Source organism: Leucoraja erinacea, chromosome 16 (assembly GCF_028641065.1).
Source record: "Leucoraja erinacea ecotype New England chromosome 16, Leri_hhj_1, whole genome shotgun sequence".
Classification (NCBI taxonomy): domain Eukaryota; kingdom Metazoa; phylum Chordata; class Chondrichthyes; order Rajiformes; family Rajidae; genus Leucoraja; species Leucoraja erinaceus.
In genome coordinates, this window is record NC_073392.1 from 27,794,773 (window position 1) to 27,813,926 (window position 19,154).

The following is a 19,154-nucleotide window of genomic DNA, read 5'->3' on the forward strand; positions in this document are numbered from 1 at the left end:
CCATCTGTGAATGGCTTCAGGACTTCCTGAGTGGCAAACTTCAGTCAGCTAGAATGGGTCATAACATTTCCACAACCCAGCATATGTAAGGTCCGATCAAGACTGATAACAGCAGGGAAGAACCTGTTCTTGAATCTAGTGGTTCAACGGGAGGAGAGAAGAGAAAATAATCGGGGGTAGTGCTTGATTAAGTTGATGCTTATGTTTCTGCCAACATGATTTAAACTTTATTATCGAACTATTACCTTGTCATGCTTTTTGTTGAAACTTGTGCAGGTAGTTGCTGGGTTCCTACCATTGGCCACACTTCTGCAGTGGTGCAACTGCTAAAGCTATTACCTCACAGCGCCAGAAACCCAGGTTCAATCCTGACCTCGGGTGCTACCTGTGTGGAGTTTGCCCATTCTTGTTGGGTTTCCTCTGGGTGCTCCACTTTGCTACAACAACACATATGTTGGTAGGTTAATTGGTAGGCAGTGGTAGAATATGAAGGGAATTTAGTTTTAAAGGTACACCATGGAAACAGGCCCATCAACACTGTTATCCCACTTTCACATACATAAAGGCCAACAGTTTCATTGATAGCATTATGGAGAGGACAACGTAGCATTTGAGTAAATGGATGCCTGATGGTCTGCATAGTCTTGGTGGGTCAAAGAGTTTTTTTCCAAGAAGGACCCAACTTAAAACGTCAACTATCCATGTTCTCCAGAGATGCTGCCTGACCCACCGAGTTACTCCAGCACTTTGTGTCTTGTTTTATAAGCCAGCAGCTGGGTGACAGTTCCTTGAGGTTGCACGCAGTCGAGGTCACGACCCGTGACCTGTACTGTTGCCATGCAATGCCAAGTGGAGTACACGCGGTGAACTGCAGGTAAGCATTTACTATGGCTGCCAGCACAGCGGGCCCTCTTCTAGCCCAGCATCCGGACTGGTTTTACACCCGCAGACCCCGGGCCGTCAATCACTGCTCCGACCTCGGCCCCGGTCCCACTCTGACCCCGCCCCGGTCCCACTCCATCCCAGCCCTACTCAACCCCAGCCCCGCTCGACCCCAGCCTCGTGTGTGGGGGCTACCGACCCACAGCCCCGTGACAGTCTGTCCCACAGAGGGAGACGGGGCGCAGGGCAGCTGTGGCCGGACAGCGCTGACCCAGGGGGGGGAGCGGGGGCTGTCCCGACGGATGCGCTCCTTCGACCGCTTACACCTTGGTGCTCGGGTTCAGAGCAAACCTTCCCGCTTTCAATGACAGCACCTACAAATATTTATAGCACAAAAAAATGACAATTTTGGCGTTTTTTAACAGGTAAGAAGGTACGCGTCCCATGTGTTAACAGTGAAGCTGTCATGTCCTCCGCATGGATTGAGCTGCTCCGTGCGTCACGCCCTTTGACCCGATGACCTTATGTGCAACCTCCCTATACAATATCTCTCTGAAAAGATAGAGAGATATCCTACAGATGTGCATGTTTTCCTTGCCTACGTGTATTCTATTACCTCTTAGTATTTGGGATGGAGACATTTCCGGCACCTTCACCACACTCACAAGCAAAGCTCTATCATAGATCTTTGCTCACACAGGAACTGGTTTTCCAAACCATCTTTACACACAGGGAGTTGAGGCTGAAGAAGGGTCCTGACCCAAAATATCACCTGTCCATGTTATCCAGAGATGCTGCCTGACCCGCTGAGTTACTCCAGCACGTTGTGTATTTTATTGTCCACCGGCATCTGCAGTTTCTCGTGTCCAGCATACCCGTTGCCATGGTGATCTATAGAGCCGGAAATCCGACGCTGACCCGGAAACGATGGGCAGCGGGGTCGCCATCAAGATGGCGCAGCCCTGTACCGGTGGAGGCGCCGCCGTCGCTGCAGCCGCTGCCCCGGAGTTTAGTCTTGCCAGCTGCGCCGCCGCGCTGGAAGCGGCGCTGGGCGGCGGGAGGGACGGCCGTGTCTGGTTCAAGGAGAGCAGCGGGCGCAACCTGAGGTCCCGCGACTGGATCGCACCCAGAGGGGCTCTGAGCAAACTCTACCCGCAGGGTCAGGTGGGCGAGGCGGCGGGGACCGGGGACGGGTTCAGCATCAAAGTCATTGCATGGGGGGGGGGGGGAGAGGGGAAGGGGGAGGGGGGAAGGGGAAGAGGGGGAAGGGGGGGGGGGGACACCTGACAAGTAGTATACAATCGATATGAGGCATCAACAGGGTAGACAAAAGACACAAAGTGCTGGAGTAACTCAGCGGGCTATTCAACACCTCGGGAGAACATGGACAGGTGATGTTTCATGTCGGGAATTTTCTTCAGACTGATTGTTTGAAGGGGTTCCGACCAGAAACGTCGCCTCTCCATGTTCTCCAGAGATGCTGCCTGATCCACTGAGTTACTCCAGCACTATGTATCCTTTTGTGTAAACCAACATCTGCAGTTCTATGTTTATAAACTCTAATGTTTTTTATGTATTAGGTTCCCGGAGATTTCATCGAAAGGCTGCTGTCAGAGTATGGTCACCGCCTGTATATACGCAGCTGCATCCAGACAGGAGCTGGATTGGTGATTCACTTGGACCATCCTGCCCTTTTTCAGCAGGTGCTGAGCAATCTCCCTCTCTACACACGACCTCTGATGTCTGTATTGCCAAAGAGGAAATGTGTGATTCTGAACTGCGCACCTTTGCAAGGGAGTAGGGGACCCGAATCAATGACAATTAATCATTTACGAACTATCCTCCTGGCAGACCATCTTGCTGAAGTGTTAAGACAACAAGGGTATGTTTTACTTACACAAATTACAGGTTTTTAACCTGATGGTTATTGTCTTACTAAGAGCAACAATTTAAACAAATGGGCATTTAGGGTATATTTACGAATAATGTTATGGTTTGTTTTTCATTTTTGTCCTCAGCTATGTTGTACGTGCAGTGCCAAATCTTCAGCAAAATGCAGAAGTCTGCAAGTTCCTGAAATCATTCGGCGTCAACTGGACATCCTCCCTGGAAACCGTGTCAGACGACAGAAACGTTTCTGACTTCAAGAAGATTCTCTCAGAGTCAGTTTACACAGAGTGTGGGCAGTTGGATACCCTTTCAAATCAGACTTGTCTCACGCTGCCAAAAGGGGTGGACTACAAAGTGAATCTAAGACTGTTTCTAAAAGAGAAGGAACTAGAAGGTTATGACACAAACTTGAATGTGGCTTTGGGTAGGTCCATGAAAATTAACAAGCCAGGCATACGAGCCTTTTATTATGCTGGTAGTTGTTCTGTGACCCGTGCGGTATCTGAGAGTGATTTTTTTCACGTTTCATGGCATGGAAAGACTGGGGAAATATCTTTGAATGTTAAGTTCAAAAAGGATGGCACAGTGGTGGAAATAAGACAATGAGTCTCCACATCCTGAATAAATACACATCAAGTCTGTTTGTAAAATAGAATTCCAATCAATGTTTAAGAAAGAATTGCAGATGCTGGTTTAAATTGAAGGTAGACACAAAATGCTGGAGTAACTCGGTGGGACAGGCAGCATCTCTTGAGAGAAGAAATGGGTGACGTTTCGGGTCGAGATTGGGTGACGTTTCGGGTCCAGCATTTTGTGTCCACCTTAGAATTATAATCAAGGTTGGTGCATATTGAATTGAATATTATTTAAAAGTAGCAAATTGAAGCAAACCATTTTTTCTAGGAATGAGGATTGATATTTGCTGATTGGTGTTTTTAGATGGTAAACTAGAATAATTGATTCTGCTTTATACAGTGCAGGAGGAAACCCTGAGACAGGTAGCAGAACTTCAAAACACAGTCTTACAGGTCAGTGTAAGGTCAGCTTACTTTCCTGCAAATGACATGGTCCAAAAGGCATGCTCCAAAGTGACATGTTTCCCTTTTTACCTGATGCAAAAAGTCGTGAACACTGCCAAGTCCATCAATGGCTCTGACCTCCCCATCATCGAAGGGATTTACTAGAATTGCTGCCTCAAGAAAGACAGCCAGCATAATCAGAGACCCACACCCCGCTGGACACACACACATTTCACTCCTGCCATCGGGAAGAAGTAACATGAGCCTGAAAACTGTAATGCCCAGGTTCAGGAACAGCTTCTTGCCTACAGCCATTCAGCTATTAAACACTACAACCTCAAATAAGCTCTGAACTACGTAGATTATTATTGTTATTATTGCACTACAGGTATTATTGTTTGGATTTTTTTGTGTGTACATATGTGTGCGTGTATATATGTATATGTGTGTGTATTTGTGAGTGTGTATATGTACACACACACACTAAGCCTTTTGTTTTCTCTCTCATTTATTATATTGTTTACAGTATACTATGTTTACATATTCTGTTGGGCTGCTGCAAGTAAGAATTTCATTGTTCTATCTGGGACATATGAGAATAAAATGACTTGATCTAAACCTAGATATCTGAGGGGTGATGGAAGTCAGTGGGTCAATTTTGGCATCTAGCTGTATTGTTTCTCGGAAGGACACAAAGTGCTGGACTAACTCAAAAGATCAGGCAGCATCTCTGGAGAACATGGCCTTTTGTGTATTAACCAGTATCTGCAGTTCTTTGTTTCTACTGTTGTTTCTTCATGCTACACCAAATGTCTCTTTGGGGGTCTGAGTGTCCCTGCCATTCATTACTAAGTTAAGCTTAGTGTTGCCTTTTGCAGTCCACTTCTGATGAGTCTGAAGAAGGGTCCCGACCTGAAATATCATCTGTCCATTCCTTCCACAGATGTGCCTGGCCCACTAAGTTCCTCCATCACTTTGTTTTTTGCTCAAAGTTCCACGTGAAAATCCACACTGTTTTACCCAATTTACCCAGCCTGTAATAAACTGGGTGATGATGATTCCCAACCATTTGAGATCTGAACATGGTATAGTATGCCAGGTTGTCATAGAAACATAGAAAAATAGGTGCAGGAGGAGGCCATTCGGCCCTTCGAGCCAGCACCGCCATTCATTGTGATCATGGCTGATCGTCCCCAATCAATAACCCGTGCCTGCCTTCTCCCCATATCCCTTGATTCCACTAGCCCCTGGACCTCTATCTATCTCTTAAATCCACCCAGTGATTTGGCCTCCACTGCCCTCTGGCAGGAAATTCCACAAATTCACAACTCTCTGAGTGAATAAGTTTTTTCTCACCTCAGTCTTAAATGGCCTCCCCTTTATTCTAAGACTGTGGCCCCTGGTTCTGAACTCGCCCAACATTGGGTAATTTTTCATGGCGAAGAGAGCACCAATGACCAAGTATGAAGTGACGTTGGAGAAGATAGATCTGCCAAAACTTCAGTTAGACAGGATGCCTTGCACTCTAGCCCAACAGAATAGATATGTTGAAGTTAACCATTACTTTTGATTGCTGAACACTTGCACTTGGTCCACCAAGGCCAACAGGATCTCCTAGTTGCTAACCACCTTGACCCCCCCCCCTTCCAATTCCCATACTGACCTTTCTATCCTGGGCCTCCTCCATTGCCAGAGTAAGTCCACACTCAAACTGAAGGAACAGCACCTCATATTTTGCATAGGTAGCTAACAACCCAAAGGCAGGAACGATGAATTGCCCAATTTTAAGTAACCTCTAATCACCGCCCCTTGCCCTCCCCTCCCAACTGCTCCTCCTGGACTCCCACCTATTTCTCCCCTCCCCCTCCTCCTACATTCCTTCCTCTGACTTCACAATTCGCAGCTCCTAAATTCTGTCTTGCACCAGTATGTTTTTATCTCTGGATTTTGTTCCAACCAACTGCGTATCTAAACCCCCCACCCCATCGCCTGTGCCCACGTATTACCTGCCACAATTTGTCCTGCCTCTACTCTCTGCCAGCTTTCATCCCTCCTCCTCCCCCAATCAGTCTCAAGAAGAATACTGACACAAAACGACACCTGTCTATGTTCTCCTGAGATGCTGCCTGACCCGCTGATTTACTCTAGCACTTTGTATTCTATTGTGTAAACCAGCATCTGCAGTTCCTGTTTCTACTACTTGATGGAAATACTCGACGGGGATGAGTTTACAGCACTATGCCAAGTGTGTTTTATTGTCATATGTCCCGAAAAAGAACAATGAAATTCTTACTTGCAGTAGTACAACAGATAGGTAAACATATTACTGGTGTAAAACCCATAATATACAACAAAAAATATATCACACAGAAATAAATAGAAAATTTCCTCAAGTTTATATAATTCGGAGCCTATTTGTAGGTTGTGGTGTTTAATTTATATTAGGGACTGGTGAGTTGTACTACTCTGATAACAACATTATGGATGTTTTTTGCTGTTATATTCTACTCTGATTAAACTGAAATCAAATTTATAAACATGTTTTAAAGTAATTAAAGTATGTTTTGAGTCTCAGGTGGATGCAGCAGACCAATGCACGGCAATCCACATGGTGGGCTGTGAGGAGGAGTTTCAACAGCAGAAGATCGATGTTCTCTGGCGGATACTCAGCAGTGAGACTGATCGAGTAACTCAGGTTATTTTGACATATCAGGATTAGTAATGCAATGGTGGACCAAAGTCGAGACAGTGAATAGTCAAATGTTCCCGACGAAAGTAACACATTTAAGAGCGTTGGTATAGTGTGGTGAATCTCTGGAACTCTCTGCCACAGAGGGTAGTTGAGGCCTGTTCATTGGCTATTTATTTAAGAGTAATTAAAGTATGTTTTGAGCCCTTGTGGCTAATGCACGGGATCACGTGGGGGTATGAGAGCAGAAGGATCGATTCTCTGGCGGATACTGAGTGGGTGATCGAGTAATGATCATTTTGAATGGCGGTGCAGGCTCGAAGGGCCGAATGGCCTACTCCTGCACCTAATTTCTAGCGTTTCTATAAGAATACAAGCATTTACTCAAGAGCTCATCCACCTGTGTGGGAATTCTCCTTTTGAAATCGATTGGATTAATTGGCCTCCATAAATTATCCCAAGTCTGCAGGGAGTGGATGAGAAAGTGGGATAACAGAACCAGTGTGAATGGGTGATCGACAGTCGGCGTGGACTCAGTGGGCTGCACTAGACTAAATATGCCTGTCCTGCTGAATGTTACCACCATTTTTGGTTTATTCCGTAATTTCAGCATTTGCATGTTCACCAATAACCATTTTGCGTGCTTACTTCAACTATTTGATCCAAGCCATTTCTTTTGCCTGGCCTAATGTAATTACAAAGTGATGCATTCAGATGGGCAGATCAAGCTTCTACCTCATTACCTGTCAAGTTTCAAGGCCCTTCGGCTCAGAATGTATGTACCAAACATGATGCCATGTTAAACTGATCTAATCAGCCTGTGCATGAACTATATCCCTCTATTCCTTGCACTTTCATGTGCCTATCTAAAAGCCTTGTAAATGCCACTATCGTATCTGCCACCTCCAGTACCCCTATCAATGCATTTGAGTCCTCCACTACTATTTGTCCTGCACAGCTCTATTAAACTTTTTTCCTTTTCACCTTATAGCTATGCCCTCTGGTGTTAGACCTTTCCACCCTGGGGGAAAAAGCTTCTGACTGTCTACCATAGTCATGCCTCTGAATATGTTATATACTTCTATCAAATCTCCCTTCAACATCTGACGTTCCAGAGAAAACATTCCAAGTTTATCCAACCTCTCCTTGTAGTGGAAAGCACATAATCCAGATAGTATTCTGGTACCTTGCACACTCTACAAAGCCTCTACATCCTTTCTGTAATGGGGCAATCGGAACTGCATGCAATTCTCCAAATACGTCCTAACCCAAGCCTTACAGAGCTGCATCATGCGGCACTCTGGTATTTTACTCTGGTGTGTAGAAGTAGTTTGATAATATAATTTTAACTGTAGTTAATTGAAATATTTATTATGTATTTGTTTTGTACTTCGCAGAGACACCTTGTGTGTGGCCCAGTGAGAACAAAAGGTGAACACTCTCATCTCAGTGCTGTTCAGTATTTTCAGTAAGTCACCCGTGCAAATAATTACCAAAATTTAGACTGTCTTCCCTCATACTTTTTATTTTGTCATCAATTCAAACAATTCATGTTTACACAGATATTTTCCATGATAAAATAAAATTTGACCTTGCCTACAATGCATCTCAGACAACCAACCACTGTGTGAGCCATTAACTACTGAATACTTCAGTGCAATATCTCTCAACACCATTATAGCATTTCATGGCTCAGTCCTATTTGTGGAAACAAGACCAACCCCGTGATTGTTTATTGCCTGAATTCCTCCACCAGGCACACAACCTGCCTGAGAAGGAGAATAGATCGTTATTTATAGCCCAGGGGTGTATAGGATTTTTTTTTTTTACAGCTACGGCATGAAAACAGGTCCTTTGGCCTACCGAGTCCATGCTGATCATCGATCACCCGTTCACTCTAGTTCTGTTATCCAACTTTTTCATCCACTCCCTGCGCAGTGGGGATAATTTACAGAGGGCCAATTAACCTAAAACCCCGCACATTCCTAGTGTGTGGGAGGAAATCAGAGCCCCAGAGGAAACCCACAAGGTCACAGGGAGAACATGCAAACTCCACACAGTCTGCATTCGACAGGGTGGAACCCGAGTCTCTAGCGTGGTGAGACAGTTTCTCTATCACTGCATCACCCATTGTAGGTGATTGACATTTCTGGTTTCTAAATTATTGCTTCCCAGACCTTTCTATTTGGATGGAATTGCAAGAATGAACTTATTTCCTTTGTTCTTGATTAATTAAATCGTGTCCATTTAATACATAGAATTTCGAATGTGAACGGGTAATTGAGGGTGGGCATGGATTCGGTGGGGCAATTGGGCCTGTTTCCATGTTGGATCTCTAATCTAAACCAAACTGGTCCTTTCCAGCAGTGCCAAACTTATTTTCACTCATCTTGATTTACTTCACATGACGAAGATTTAGCACTGTTTAATCATAGATTCCTTTTTTTCGACCAGTAGAATTCAATTACTTCAATGATAAAATTATTGATATTTTGAAGTAAGATTACATTATAAAATTAACCAATTTACTTTTTAGAACTATCCTTTAATCACAAACAATTTTTTTGATCTAGATTTCGAAAATCTCAAATGCTCGAAGCATCTGTAATGAAGTATGGAAACATAGTGCAAGGTACAGATCCACTGGACAAGTATGTTATCTAGTCATGTGTCCCTTTAGTTCACACTGGCCTTGGCAACAGGATGTCTCAACTTTGTTCTTACTAGACTACCACTGGGAACAAACACAAAATGTGTTAGCGGGGAATGAATGAGATAGTGTAGTTTAGTTTAAAAACACAAGTCTTCAACCAGTTAAGGCTGTAGGTGATATGACTATAATCAATAACATTGTTTTGGAGAGAAATTAACAAATTGTTGGTAAGTGCTCATTAGAGATGGGTTTAAAACCGAGATGATTTTTATTCAAAGGAAAATTAGATAAACATTTTTCCACAGGTGATCGTTGCATAAAAACGATACTGAGATTGTGCGCTGAGGTGTGTAAGATCGTGCGAGGAATAGATGTGAATTCACAAAGTCTTTTATCCAGAGTAGTGGAATGAAGAACCAGAGGACGTAATGTAATATGAGATGGGGAAAGATTCACGACAATCCTGAGGAGCAATGTTTTCACACAGAGGGTGATGGGTATATGGAACGTGCTGCCAGAGGACGTAGTTGAGACAGGGACAAAAACCAACATTTAAAAAAAAACATTTGGGCATGTACATGAATAGGAAAGGTTGAGATAGGGGTATGAGTCAAACACGGGAAGATGGGACTAGCGTAGATGGGGCATCTTGGTCAGTTTCCGTGCCGTGTGACTATAAAAGGTTCAAGAAGATAGCTAGTTCAGGGTGCAAAGAGAAGTATTTCAGTTCAGTACTATTCACAAGTCTCATTTACAGCCAATGATAACACCTTTCAACGTATAATCAATATTGTAATGCATATAAACAAGACATTCCATTAAAAAAATTACATAATGTCTTGGGGTAAATGTTCGTCAGAATGCTGTTAATAATTGTCATAGTCACTTTTACATCCAGTTGGAAGGAAAGGTAGAATTTAGTTAATTAATAAGGAGAAACAAGGAACAGCAGATGCTGGTTTTCAAAAATAAAGACAAAGTGCTGGAGTGACTCAGCAGGGCAGGCAGCATCTCCAGTGAACATGGATACATGACGTTTTGGCCTAAGAACGTGTACATGTTCTCCAGAGATGTTGCCTGACCTGTTGAGTTACTCCAACACCTTATGTCGTTTCTTTGATTTAATGACATTCTTAAATGAAATCGCTATATTTTGTAGCAATCCTCGATGTGGCATAACAAACACCAGCCTGGATTATTGTGCACAGGTCTTCCAAATACAATCTGATACAGATGAAGGTTATAGACCGCCAGCCAAAATTCCACCACTACCCAAGGTGACAAAGAAGGTTCAGATAGTGAGTCTGAAGGCTTGCTATTTTGCTGTTTGTTGAAAGTTCAAAAATTTGTATCAAAATCAAAAAAAATCTGAAATAAAAACAGAAAATGCTGGAAATCCTCAGCAGGTCTGGTAGCATCTGCTGGAAATAGACACAAATAATGTTTCAGATCTGGGAACCTTCATCAGAACTGGGGAATAGAAAAGCACTGGGGTGGGTCAGGCAGCATCTCTGGAAAAAATTAATAGGTGACGTTTCAGGTCGGGTCCCTTCTTCAGACTGGAATAGGGTCCCGAAACGTCGCCTATGCTTTTTCCCCAGAGATGCTGCCTGACCCACTTGAGTTAATCCAGCACTTTGTGTCAATCTCTGGTATAAACCAGCATCTGGGGTTCTCTGTTTCTACAAGAGAAAAAGCAAGTTTGTTTTCCGTAGCAGAGAAGGTGGGAGAGGAATGGTATGAACAAAGGGAGTGCTACCAAACAGGTTAATGTGGCTCGTAAAGGCACACTATGCCGTGGCTGGTTTGTGCATTCCTATAGCACTGGATCGGCAGGCCAGACTGCTATTAGAAAGAGGGCAAATAAAATGATGACTGGCAGAAATGGCTATTTCTGACACAGACAGAAAGAAAGGAGAATACGAGTTAATTGGAGAATTCAATATTGAATTGTTTACTGCAAAAGGAATTTTTTTACTGCGTATGAACAATTCTGATGATGTAGTATTGATGACGTTTTTTCCTAGGTGATTCATGGGCTGAAATCATCAATAACATGACCTCAGCTGTTATCAAGTTTGAACTACTGGCAACTTCACACCGCAATCCTGTAAGTAATCAATGTATTCTGACTGGAGCAAAAGCAGAGACTGGCAAGAAAATGTAGTAGACATATGAAACTGCAGATGCTGGAATCTTGAGCAAAACATAAAGTGCTGGAGGAACTCAGCGGTGTGTGGAGGGAATTGACAGATGACTACAGAAACAGGCCTTTCGGCCCACCAAGAGCACACCGACCAGCGATCGCCCCGGACACTAGCACTATCCTACACACTAGGGACAATTTATACTTTTACTGAAGCCAATTAATGTTTTTGTGGAGTGTGGGAGGAAAACTGGAGCATCCAGAGAAAATCTACGCTGTCACAGTGGGAACGTACAAGCTATGTACAGCACCCGTAGTCATGATTGAAGCTGGGTGTCTGGTGCTGTAATGCAGCAGCTCTACTGATGCATCACTGTGCCACGCCTGAAACTGAAATGTTATGGTTTGAGACCTTCAGACAGAAGGGTAGATGAGTTGAATGTCCATTTTCCACATCCCAGTCCTTTTGCATAATGGTTTAAACTTTTTAACAGGGTGGCCAGTGACTAGTATTTCCCTGCATTATTCCTGAGGTTATTGATTGATTATTCCTGTGGTTATTGATTGAAACAAACCCCACTGCCCACCCAGTCCACACTGATCATTGATCAGTTCTATATTATGCCACTTTTGCATCCACTACCTCCACACGAGGGGCGATTTTACAAAGGCCACTTCACCCAGAAACATATGGGTCTTTTGGATGTGGGCAGAAACCAAAGCATCCGGAGGAAACCCACGTGGTCACAGGGAGAACACGCAACTTCCACATGCAGACAACACCCGAGGTCAGGATTGAACCCGGATCTCTGGCACTACCAATTGCATCACTGGGTTATTTTGCTTTAGCAGAATATCATCCATTTGATTTTCCTTTTAAAACAAATTATATTACTGGAGGAACTCTTTGATTACAAATCGACTGAGGTTAAGAAACTGCCAGATATCAGGTTGGAAAATAAAATCTCACCCTATGTTTCTTTCCCAAACCCCCCAATCCATGAATTTTAGCTGAATTTGGACTTGGCACAAGGTGTCAATATCTCGACCAAAGGAACGAGGAGTGGCGCATTTGTAATGTACAACTGTGCAAGGCTTGCAACACTGTTTGATCATTTCAACAATTCCGTGGAGAAAGGTAACATCAGTGTTTTATTATTACTTGGAGGCCACATGTTAATTTTCCTCTATGGACACCTGTTCCTATTAAGTTGGAGTCATTTGAAACTGCAGATGCTGGATTCTTGAGTGAAAAAATAAACTGCTGGGCTAATTCAGTGGATCATGCTTCAATAGTGCTTTTATTGTCACATGTTTAAAGTGCAAGCGTACAGTGAAATTATTTTTTCACATACAGTCCAGTGGAGTATTACCATGTTCCCAATAAGCAAAGTGTATGGAAATTGTCTACTGATCCCGCCTGCAAGAGGCGCCATGTTTTGGCACCATTTTCAGAGTCCAGTCCACGCTCTTTTATGAGGCGTGCCCGTTCCAGGCAGGGCAGACGACGTTTCGGGTCAAGACCCTTCTGCATCCAGGTGGGGAACAGGGAAGAGAAATGGGTGTTTACCTAAAATTGGAGAATTCTATGTTCATACTAAAGGAAGACAAAGAGTGCTGGAGTAACTCCACAGGTCAAGCAGCATCTCTAAGGAAAAAGGATGGATGATGTTTAAGGTCAGGACCCTTCCGTCTGGCTGAAGAAGAGTTGGTATAAACCAGCATCAGCAATCTTTTATTTCTACTCGATGTTCATACTGTTGGGTTGCAAGCTACCAAACTGAGGCCTGCCATTTCTCATTGAACGAGAATGTTTCAACGAGGTGGGGGGTGATTCCAGGTTTTAGACTCATGCTGATTTGTGGCCTGTCGAATCCCGAGGCTGATTTCTCTCATCACCACTAACAATTGACAATTAGACAATTAGAAATTGGACCTGGCTCAAACCTCAGCTATTTAAAAATGCAGGAATTGTTAATCTGACAGCAACGATTCTCCATCGTTGGTTGACTTGGAAACGGAATTTTCTGATAGCATGTTTGCAGGGGATAGACCTGAAAGATAGAAACATTGAACATCTGAAACATTGAAACATAGACAATAGGAGCAAGACTAGGCCACTCAGCCCTTTGGCCTATTCTACCATGATCATTTTCTCCACACATCCCTGGATGTCTATAGCATTAAGAAATATACTTGAATATATTTAAATGGTTTGGGTTTTTTTGTTTGACTTAGTGAAAACCATCAACAGCTGAGACTCCAAGCACTGTTTGAGAGAGAGAGCTCTACCATTAGTTTTGCTGAATTTCCAATGTGATATTCATGTGATGGGTGGCACAGTGGCGCAGCTGGTAGTATTGCCTCACAGGGCGAGAGTCCCTGGTTTAATCCTGATGTCGGGTCCTGTCTGTATGTGGAGTGTTTACATCTTTAAGTATGTCGAGGGACAATCTTACAATTTTTACTGAAGCCGATTAATCTGCAAACCTGTACCTCTTTGGGGTGTTGAAGGAAACCGAAGCACCTAGGAAAAAACCCACATGGCCACGGGGATAACATACAAACTCCGTACAGACAGCACCCATAGTCGGGATCCTTCCCAGGTCTCTGGCACTAAGGCAGCAACTCTACCACTGCGCCACCATGCCACCGTTACAGTCGGAGACTTGAGCTAAGAAATCAAAATTGAATTATAATAACAAGGACTGCAAAAGTCTGGTTACCAGAGAAAGACATAAAATATTGGAGTAACTCAGCAGGTCAGGCAGCATCTCTGCAGAACATGTTTAGGTGGCGTTACGGGTCGGTGCCCTTCTTCAGACTGATTGCAACCCAACGGTATAAAAATTGAATTTGCTTAATTTAGGTAAGTAGCCTACAGACAGCCCCCTTCCCACCCCCCTTACTTCCCAGCCCATCTCCTCTCCTCTCCTGAACTCTGGCAGATCTTGTGCTGATTTCTCCACTCTCACCGCTAATCTTTGTCCCTCTCACCTTAAAGGTATTACTAGGTGACAAGTTGTCAGTAATGCCTTGGAAGTATTACTAAGGTACATAACTGAATTGATTCGCTGAGCATCAGCTTATGGTCTACTGCAAATATTGGATAAGTTCTGTTGGCAAAATGTAGCTACAAAAAACTACAGACGATGGTTTACAAAAAAAGGACACAAAGTACTGGAGTAACTCAATGGGTTAGGCAACATCTCTGGAGGACATGGATATGTGACATATGTCAGGTCTGGACCCTTCTTCAGACTGATTGGGGACAAGTTAACCCTAGCCATTTTTATAATCCTTCTCCCTTTACTCATCACCTCAGATGCTGGGATAACAGCAAAGTTCAGAAAAATTAAGATCACGTGGATATATTCAGGGCATCAGTTAGGATAGATTGGTGCCAAAATGAAATACAATTCTGTTTGGCTTTAGATGCTAGCATATTATAGAATTTTGTTGTAACATGCTTCACCCCTTTCGACCTGAACACACAGATTCCCCAAAGATTGAATGTAAGTTGACCATAGTGAAATAGATTTTTTTTTTGTCTTATTTTCAGGATTGTACCCACGTTTCCCAGAAATATCCCAGTTGAATTTTCCTGTACTCCGGGAAGAGGTACAAAATCTATCATTAATGAGACTTGTTCTGTTATCAGGAGGATTAATAGGTGACGCTGTAGTTAAAGGAACAAAGATTGTTGCAAAAAAGGGTCAGGACTTGCTTATGATAACTTGTTCCTTAGTCCACAATGTACCTTTAAAATGAAGATGAGGAAGAATTTCTTTAGCCAGAAGGTGGTGAACCTGTGGAATTCATTGCCACAGATGGCAGTGGAGGCCGTCATTGGGTATTTTTAAAGCAGACTATGATAGGTTCTTGATTAGTAAGGGTGTCAATGGTTACAGGGTAGAAGGCAAGAAAATAGAGATGTGAGGGAAAAATAGATCAGCCATGATCGAATAGCGGAGCAAACATGATGGGCCAAATGGCCAAATTCTGTATATGGTTTATGACATTTGCCCATGTGAGGTTAACATGCATATGTTAACTCTTGATGTGGTGGGAGTGGAGCGAATGTACATTGGGACACAGGGTTGCTTCCAAACTTAATATTCTCAAGGGCATTGCCAGAATGGTGGAGATTTACAGTGTGCATGACCAGCATCAGGATTTTTCAGCCTACATAAAAATTGCCAAAGGACTGTGCCCATGAAGGCTTTGAAGCTTCTTTTTTGTTTTGAGTGGTGCAATTAAATCATTCATTAGAGATTTTACTTGCCAATAAATAACAGTTAAAAGACATTTGTACAGGTACGTGGGCAGGAAAGGTTCAGAAGGACGTGGGCCAAATGTGGGCAGGTGCAAACACTGTAAATGGGGTAGCTCGGTCGGTATGGGCAAGTTAGGCCGAAGGGCCTGTTTCCATGCGGTACGACACAATAAATGAAAGGCCAGATCATCATGGATTCACCTTAGTTTCAATAAAGTTTAACTGTTTCAATGTTTTTTTACAGTGGAAAGCAAGACGGTTGAAAGTGTAAGGAGAGATAGTTGAGCAAGATGAATCCAGAGTCATTAATTTTAAGACCCATTGTTTGTTTAACATTGATTTTTTTTTTTGGTAGAATAACCAGTTTTCTTATCTGTAGGGGGAGTGGCTGTTGTTATATAATTACATTATTCCGTTCCGAGAAGCGTTTGCCCAGATTACACATTCCATGAGTTCAACAAAAGATATCCATCTGAATGTCAACTCAGAAACGGTAAGATGAACTGATAAGGGATAAGGAAAGATTTTTAATTTAAAAATGTCTTTGGTCCTATTGTCAGGGAATCTTACCGAATTAAAAAAAGGCATCTATCCTTTGCGTCCAAGCTAGGTCTTTCTATTTAATGTAGCTGCTTTGTGGCCAATTGTGTTCAAAGTACTACATTTACATATCTGTTGTGTTGCTACAAGTAAGAATTTCATTGCTCCGTTTCAGGACATGCAGCAAGAAAGCACTCTTGAGTATCTTGACTAGTCTAATCGTACATTTTCACCAATAGAGCAAATTGTGTTAGAACACCAAGTACCTCAGCCATTTTAGGGAGTCAATGGATTTTAAGTACAGTTGTTATATACATAGATGTAATGAACAAAATAAAATTCAGTGCATAATGACAGCAACAAAAAGAAATAAATTCCAGCAATTCTACAATTGATTTACTGATTATTTCTTTCACAAGTGTTTCCTATCTGGAATGCTCTCCCTAAAATACCTTCCCCCAACTACTTTTTTCCCCCCATTGTAAAGCTTCTTACAAGCTCTCTTATTCCTCTCCCCTTCCTCCCAGTTTTTCATCTCCCTAATGATCTCCTATAGGGGAGGACTAAATAAATGTAACATTGTTTCACTCCCTTTCATTGACCATGGTTGTTCTGGCATCGTGGGTCCCACTCCAGAGAATGAGTTTCAGCTCAAGACTGACCTCCTTGGAGATGCCATCTTTCATATGAGCTGGTTGAACTAAGACCACATCTTGGTACATTAATACATCCACACTATTGTCCCAAAAGCAATTTGGTTCTTTCAATGGCATGGATCATAACTATTCATCAAGCAGCTCCTAAAACAAACATGTCACATTAAAGGAGGATACAAAATGCTGGAGCGACTCAGTGGGTCAGACAGCACCTCTGCAGAACATGGATAGGTGATGTTTCGGGTCGGGACTCTTCTTCAGTCTGATTGCAAGGGGAGGGGGGCGGGAGAGGACGCAAAGAAAACAAGAAGGACAGAACAATAGGTGAACACAGGTGAAGGGGATTTTTGTAACACATATTGTTGGACAATCTGAAACGTCACCTATCCATTCACTCTAGAGATGCTGCCTGACCTGTTGAGCTACTCCAGCATTTTATGCCTTGGGTAGACTAATAGCTGCAGTCCCTTTTTATTACAGCATGTCATGCTGGTCTTTGATGGGACTACTGCCTGCAAGGTGACTGGCCATTTTCCTCCATTACATAAGTGACTAATCTTTAAAGATATTTCATTGTCTGTAATGTGCTTTGGGACACTGGTTGTGAAACCCACAGTTCTCACTAACTGAACACCCTCTTCCTGTTGTAACTTGTTTTGTAGCTGTGCAAATTCCTTGTAAACCTCAGCATGGATTTCAGCTCCTATTACAACCGTGTGCACATCTTGGGAGTAAGTATTGTTGTATGAATACAAACATAGTAATCCCACTGTGGTCCATTAGGGCTCTGTTAGGATCTAATTTTCCTTCCCATTTTTAATCCTTTCTCTGACTAGGTTTTGGATTATCCTTTTCTTTAATTCCCCACCCAACTTTAATGCCTCTAACTCCTTTTTTAATTCCTTTCCTTTCTTTTACACAAGGTAGACACAAAATGCTGGACAGGAAGAATCAAGTTCCATGGCTAAAATGTAGACACAAGGAACTGCAGATGCTGGTGTGCAAAAGGAGGCACAAAGTCCAGCTTTAACTCAGCAGAGGCAGCAACTCTGGAGAAAATGGATAGGTGATGTTTCAGGTCCCATCCATTTATTTCCAGAGATGCTGGCTGACCCACTGAGCTACTCCAGCATTTTGTGGCTATCTTTGGTAATAAAACAGCATCCTCAGTTCCTTTTTTTTATTACATTGGGTAAAACCATTGTCATGTGAAGGCCAGATAGTTGGGGCAAGAGGAGATGGGGAAGCGAGAAAGCAGTATGTGAGAGTGACTTTCATCAAAGGCAGACTGCTGGCATGCAATAGGTATAATGCAGAAGAAAGGTTTGTCTGGGATGGTGTAGGCCATTCGTACTGTTAGTTGGTTAGTTTAGTTTATTGTCACATGTACCAAGGTACAGTGAAAAGCTTTTGTTGCATACTAACCAGTCAGCAAAAAGACAATACATGATTACAATCAATCAACCTAGTGTACAGACACATGATAATGGAAATAACATATAGTGCAAGGTAACGTCTAGTAAACACCAATTAAAGATAATCCGAGGGTCTCCAATGAGGTAGATACTAGCTCAGGACCATTCTAGTTGGTGATATGATGGTTCAATTGCCTGATAGCAGCTGGGAAGAAACTGTCACTGAATCTGGAGGTGTGCGTTTTCACACTTCAATAACTCTCACCTGATGGGCGAGGAGAGAAGAGGGGGTGACTGGGGTGAGACTCGTCCTTGATTATGCTGGTGGCTGGTCCAGGTCACAGTGATTACTCCGTGTTAAAGGGAATGTTTGACTCCACAGGAACCGCTGGAACACTTGTTCAACCAAATGTTCACTCGGCTGCAGTTGATGAAAGGACTGAGAGAGGTTTTTCATACAGCACTGGGTACATTTCACATCCTACCGCCCAGCCAGCTCTGAGAATCCAGCACGCCCAGTACTCCATTCCACACCACCGGGTTGAAGGAACCTAGAATAACATGGACTTCTCCCACCTTTATCAGCAACAGATCCATCGACTGAAATGGAGCAACTGCGAAGTTTCTTTGTCAGTGCAATATCTCAGCCTGGGGCTTCTCCAGATGATCAGATGTGACTACGGGAATGTCATACGCCTGGCAGACGGATGATAGAACTGCTTCATTCACCTTTCCTGTTAGCTGTCACCCTCTGCACATCATCCTAAGGGTCTACTTACCCAAACATGAAACTGATCTCTGGTTTGACAAGAAGGATAACCGAGGGACATCCACAGTTCTTCATCTTCCATGAAACCGGTTCTGGCCCCCTGTGACCCTCTCTTGATCTGAACAAATTCCATTTCCTCTGTACTAATTTATCTCTGCTGTATCTTAAAATTAACTTTTTTTTTTTTTTTTTAAAGATTGAATTTTGGTTGGAATCCAT

At 43.0% G+C, this 19,154-nt stretch overlaps 1 protein-coding gene across 4 annotated transcripts; it reads left to right on the forward strand.

Moving 5' to 3' along the window:
* Positions 1–1,794: 1,794 nt before the first annotated feature.
* On the forward strand, positions 1,795–19,107 carry dalrd3 (DALR anticodon binding domain containing 3). 4 transcript variants are annotated; one of them, XM_055647992.1, is made up of 13 exons: positions 1,795–2,046; positions 2,463–2,764; positions 2,901–3,196; positions 3,748–3,800; positions 6,367–6,486; positions 7,878–7,948; positions 9,054–9,112; positions 11,161–11,243; positions 12,291–12,417; positions 14,842–14,900; positions 15,935–16,048; positions 17,414–17,482; positions 18,549–19,106. In XM_055647992.1, the coding sequence occupies exons 1-13, from the start codon at positions 1,810–1,812 to the stop codon at positions 18,666–18,668; spliced, it is 1,710 nt and encodes a 569-aa protein (XP_055503967.1). In that variant the 5' UTR covers positions 1,795–1,809; the 3' UTR covers positions 18,669–19,106. The 4 variants fall into 4 exon arrangements, 3 of the variants coding, with proteins under 3 accessions (XP_055503967.1, XP_055503968.1, XP_055503969.1); XM_055647993.1 differs by having other exon boundaries at positions 1,799–2,046; positions 6,367–6,477; positions 18,549–19,107; XM_055647994.1 differs by lacking the exon at positions 3,748–3,800 and having other exon boundaries at positions 1,800–2,046; positions 6,350–6,486; positions 18,549–19,107.
* Positions 19,108–19,154: the final 47 nt, after the last annotated feature.

Bases quoted from the DNA above. Each gene is read 5' to 3' on its own strand.
- dalrd3 (XM_055647992.1), top strand. From the start codon at position 1,810: ATGGGCAGCGGGGTCGCCATCAAGATGGCGCAGCCCTGTACCGGTGGA. The intron at 12,418-14,841 runs GTAACATCAGTG...TCTTATTTTCAG, and splicing joins CAACAATTCCGTGGAGAAAG to GATTGTACCCACGTTTCCCA. The intron at 17,483-18,548 runs GTAAGTATTGTT...TTGACTCCACAG, and splicing joins ACCGTGTGCACATCTTGGGA to GAACCGCTGGAACACTTGTT.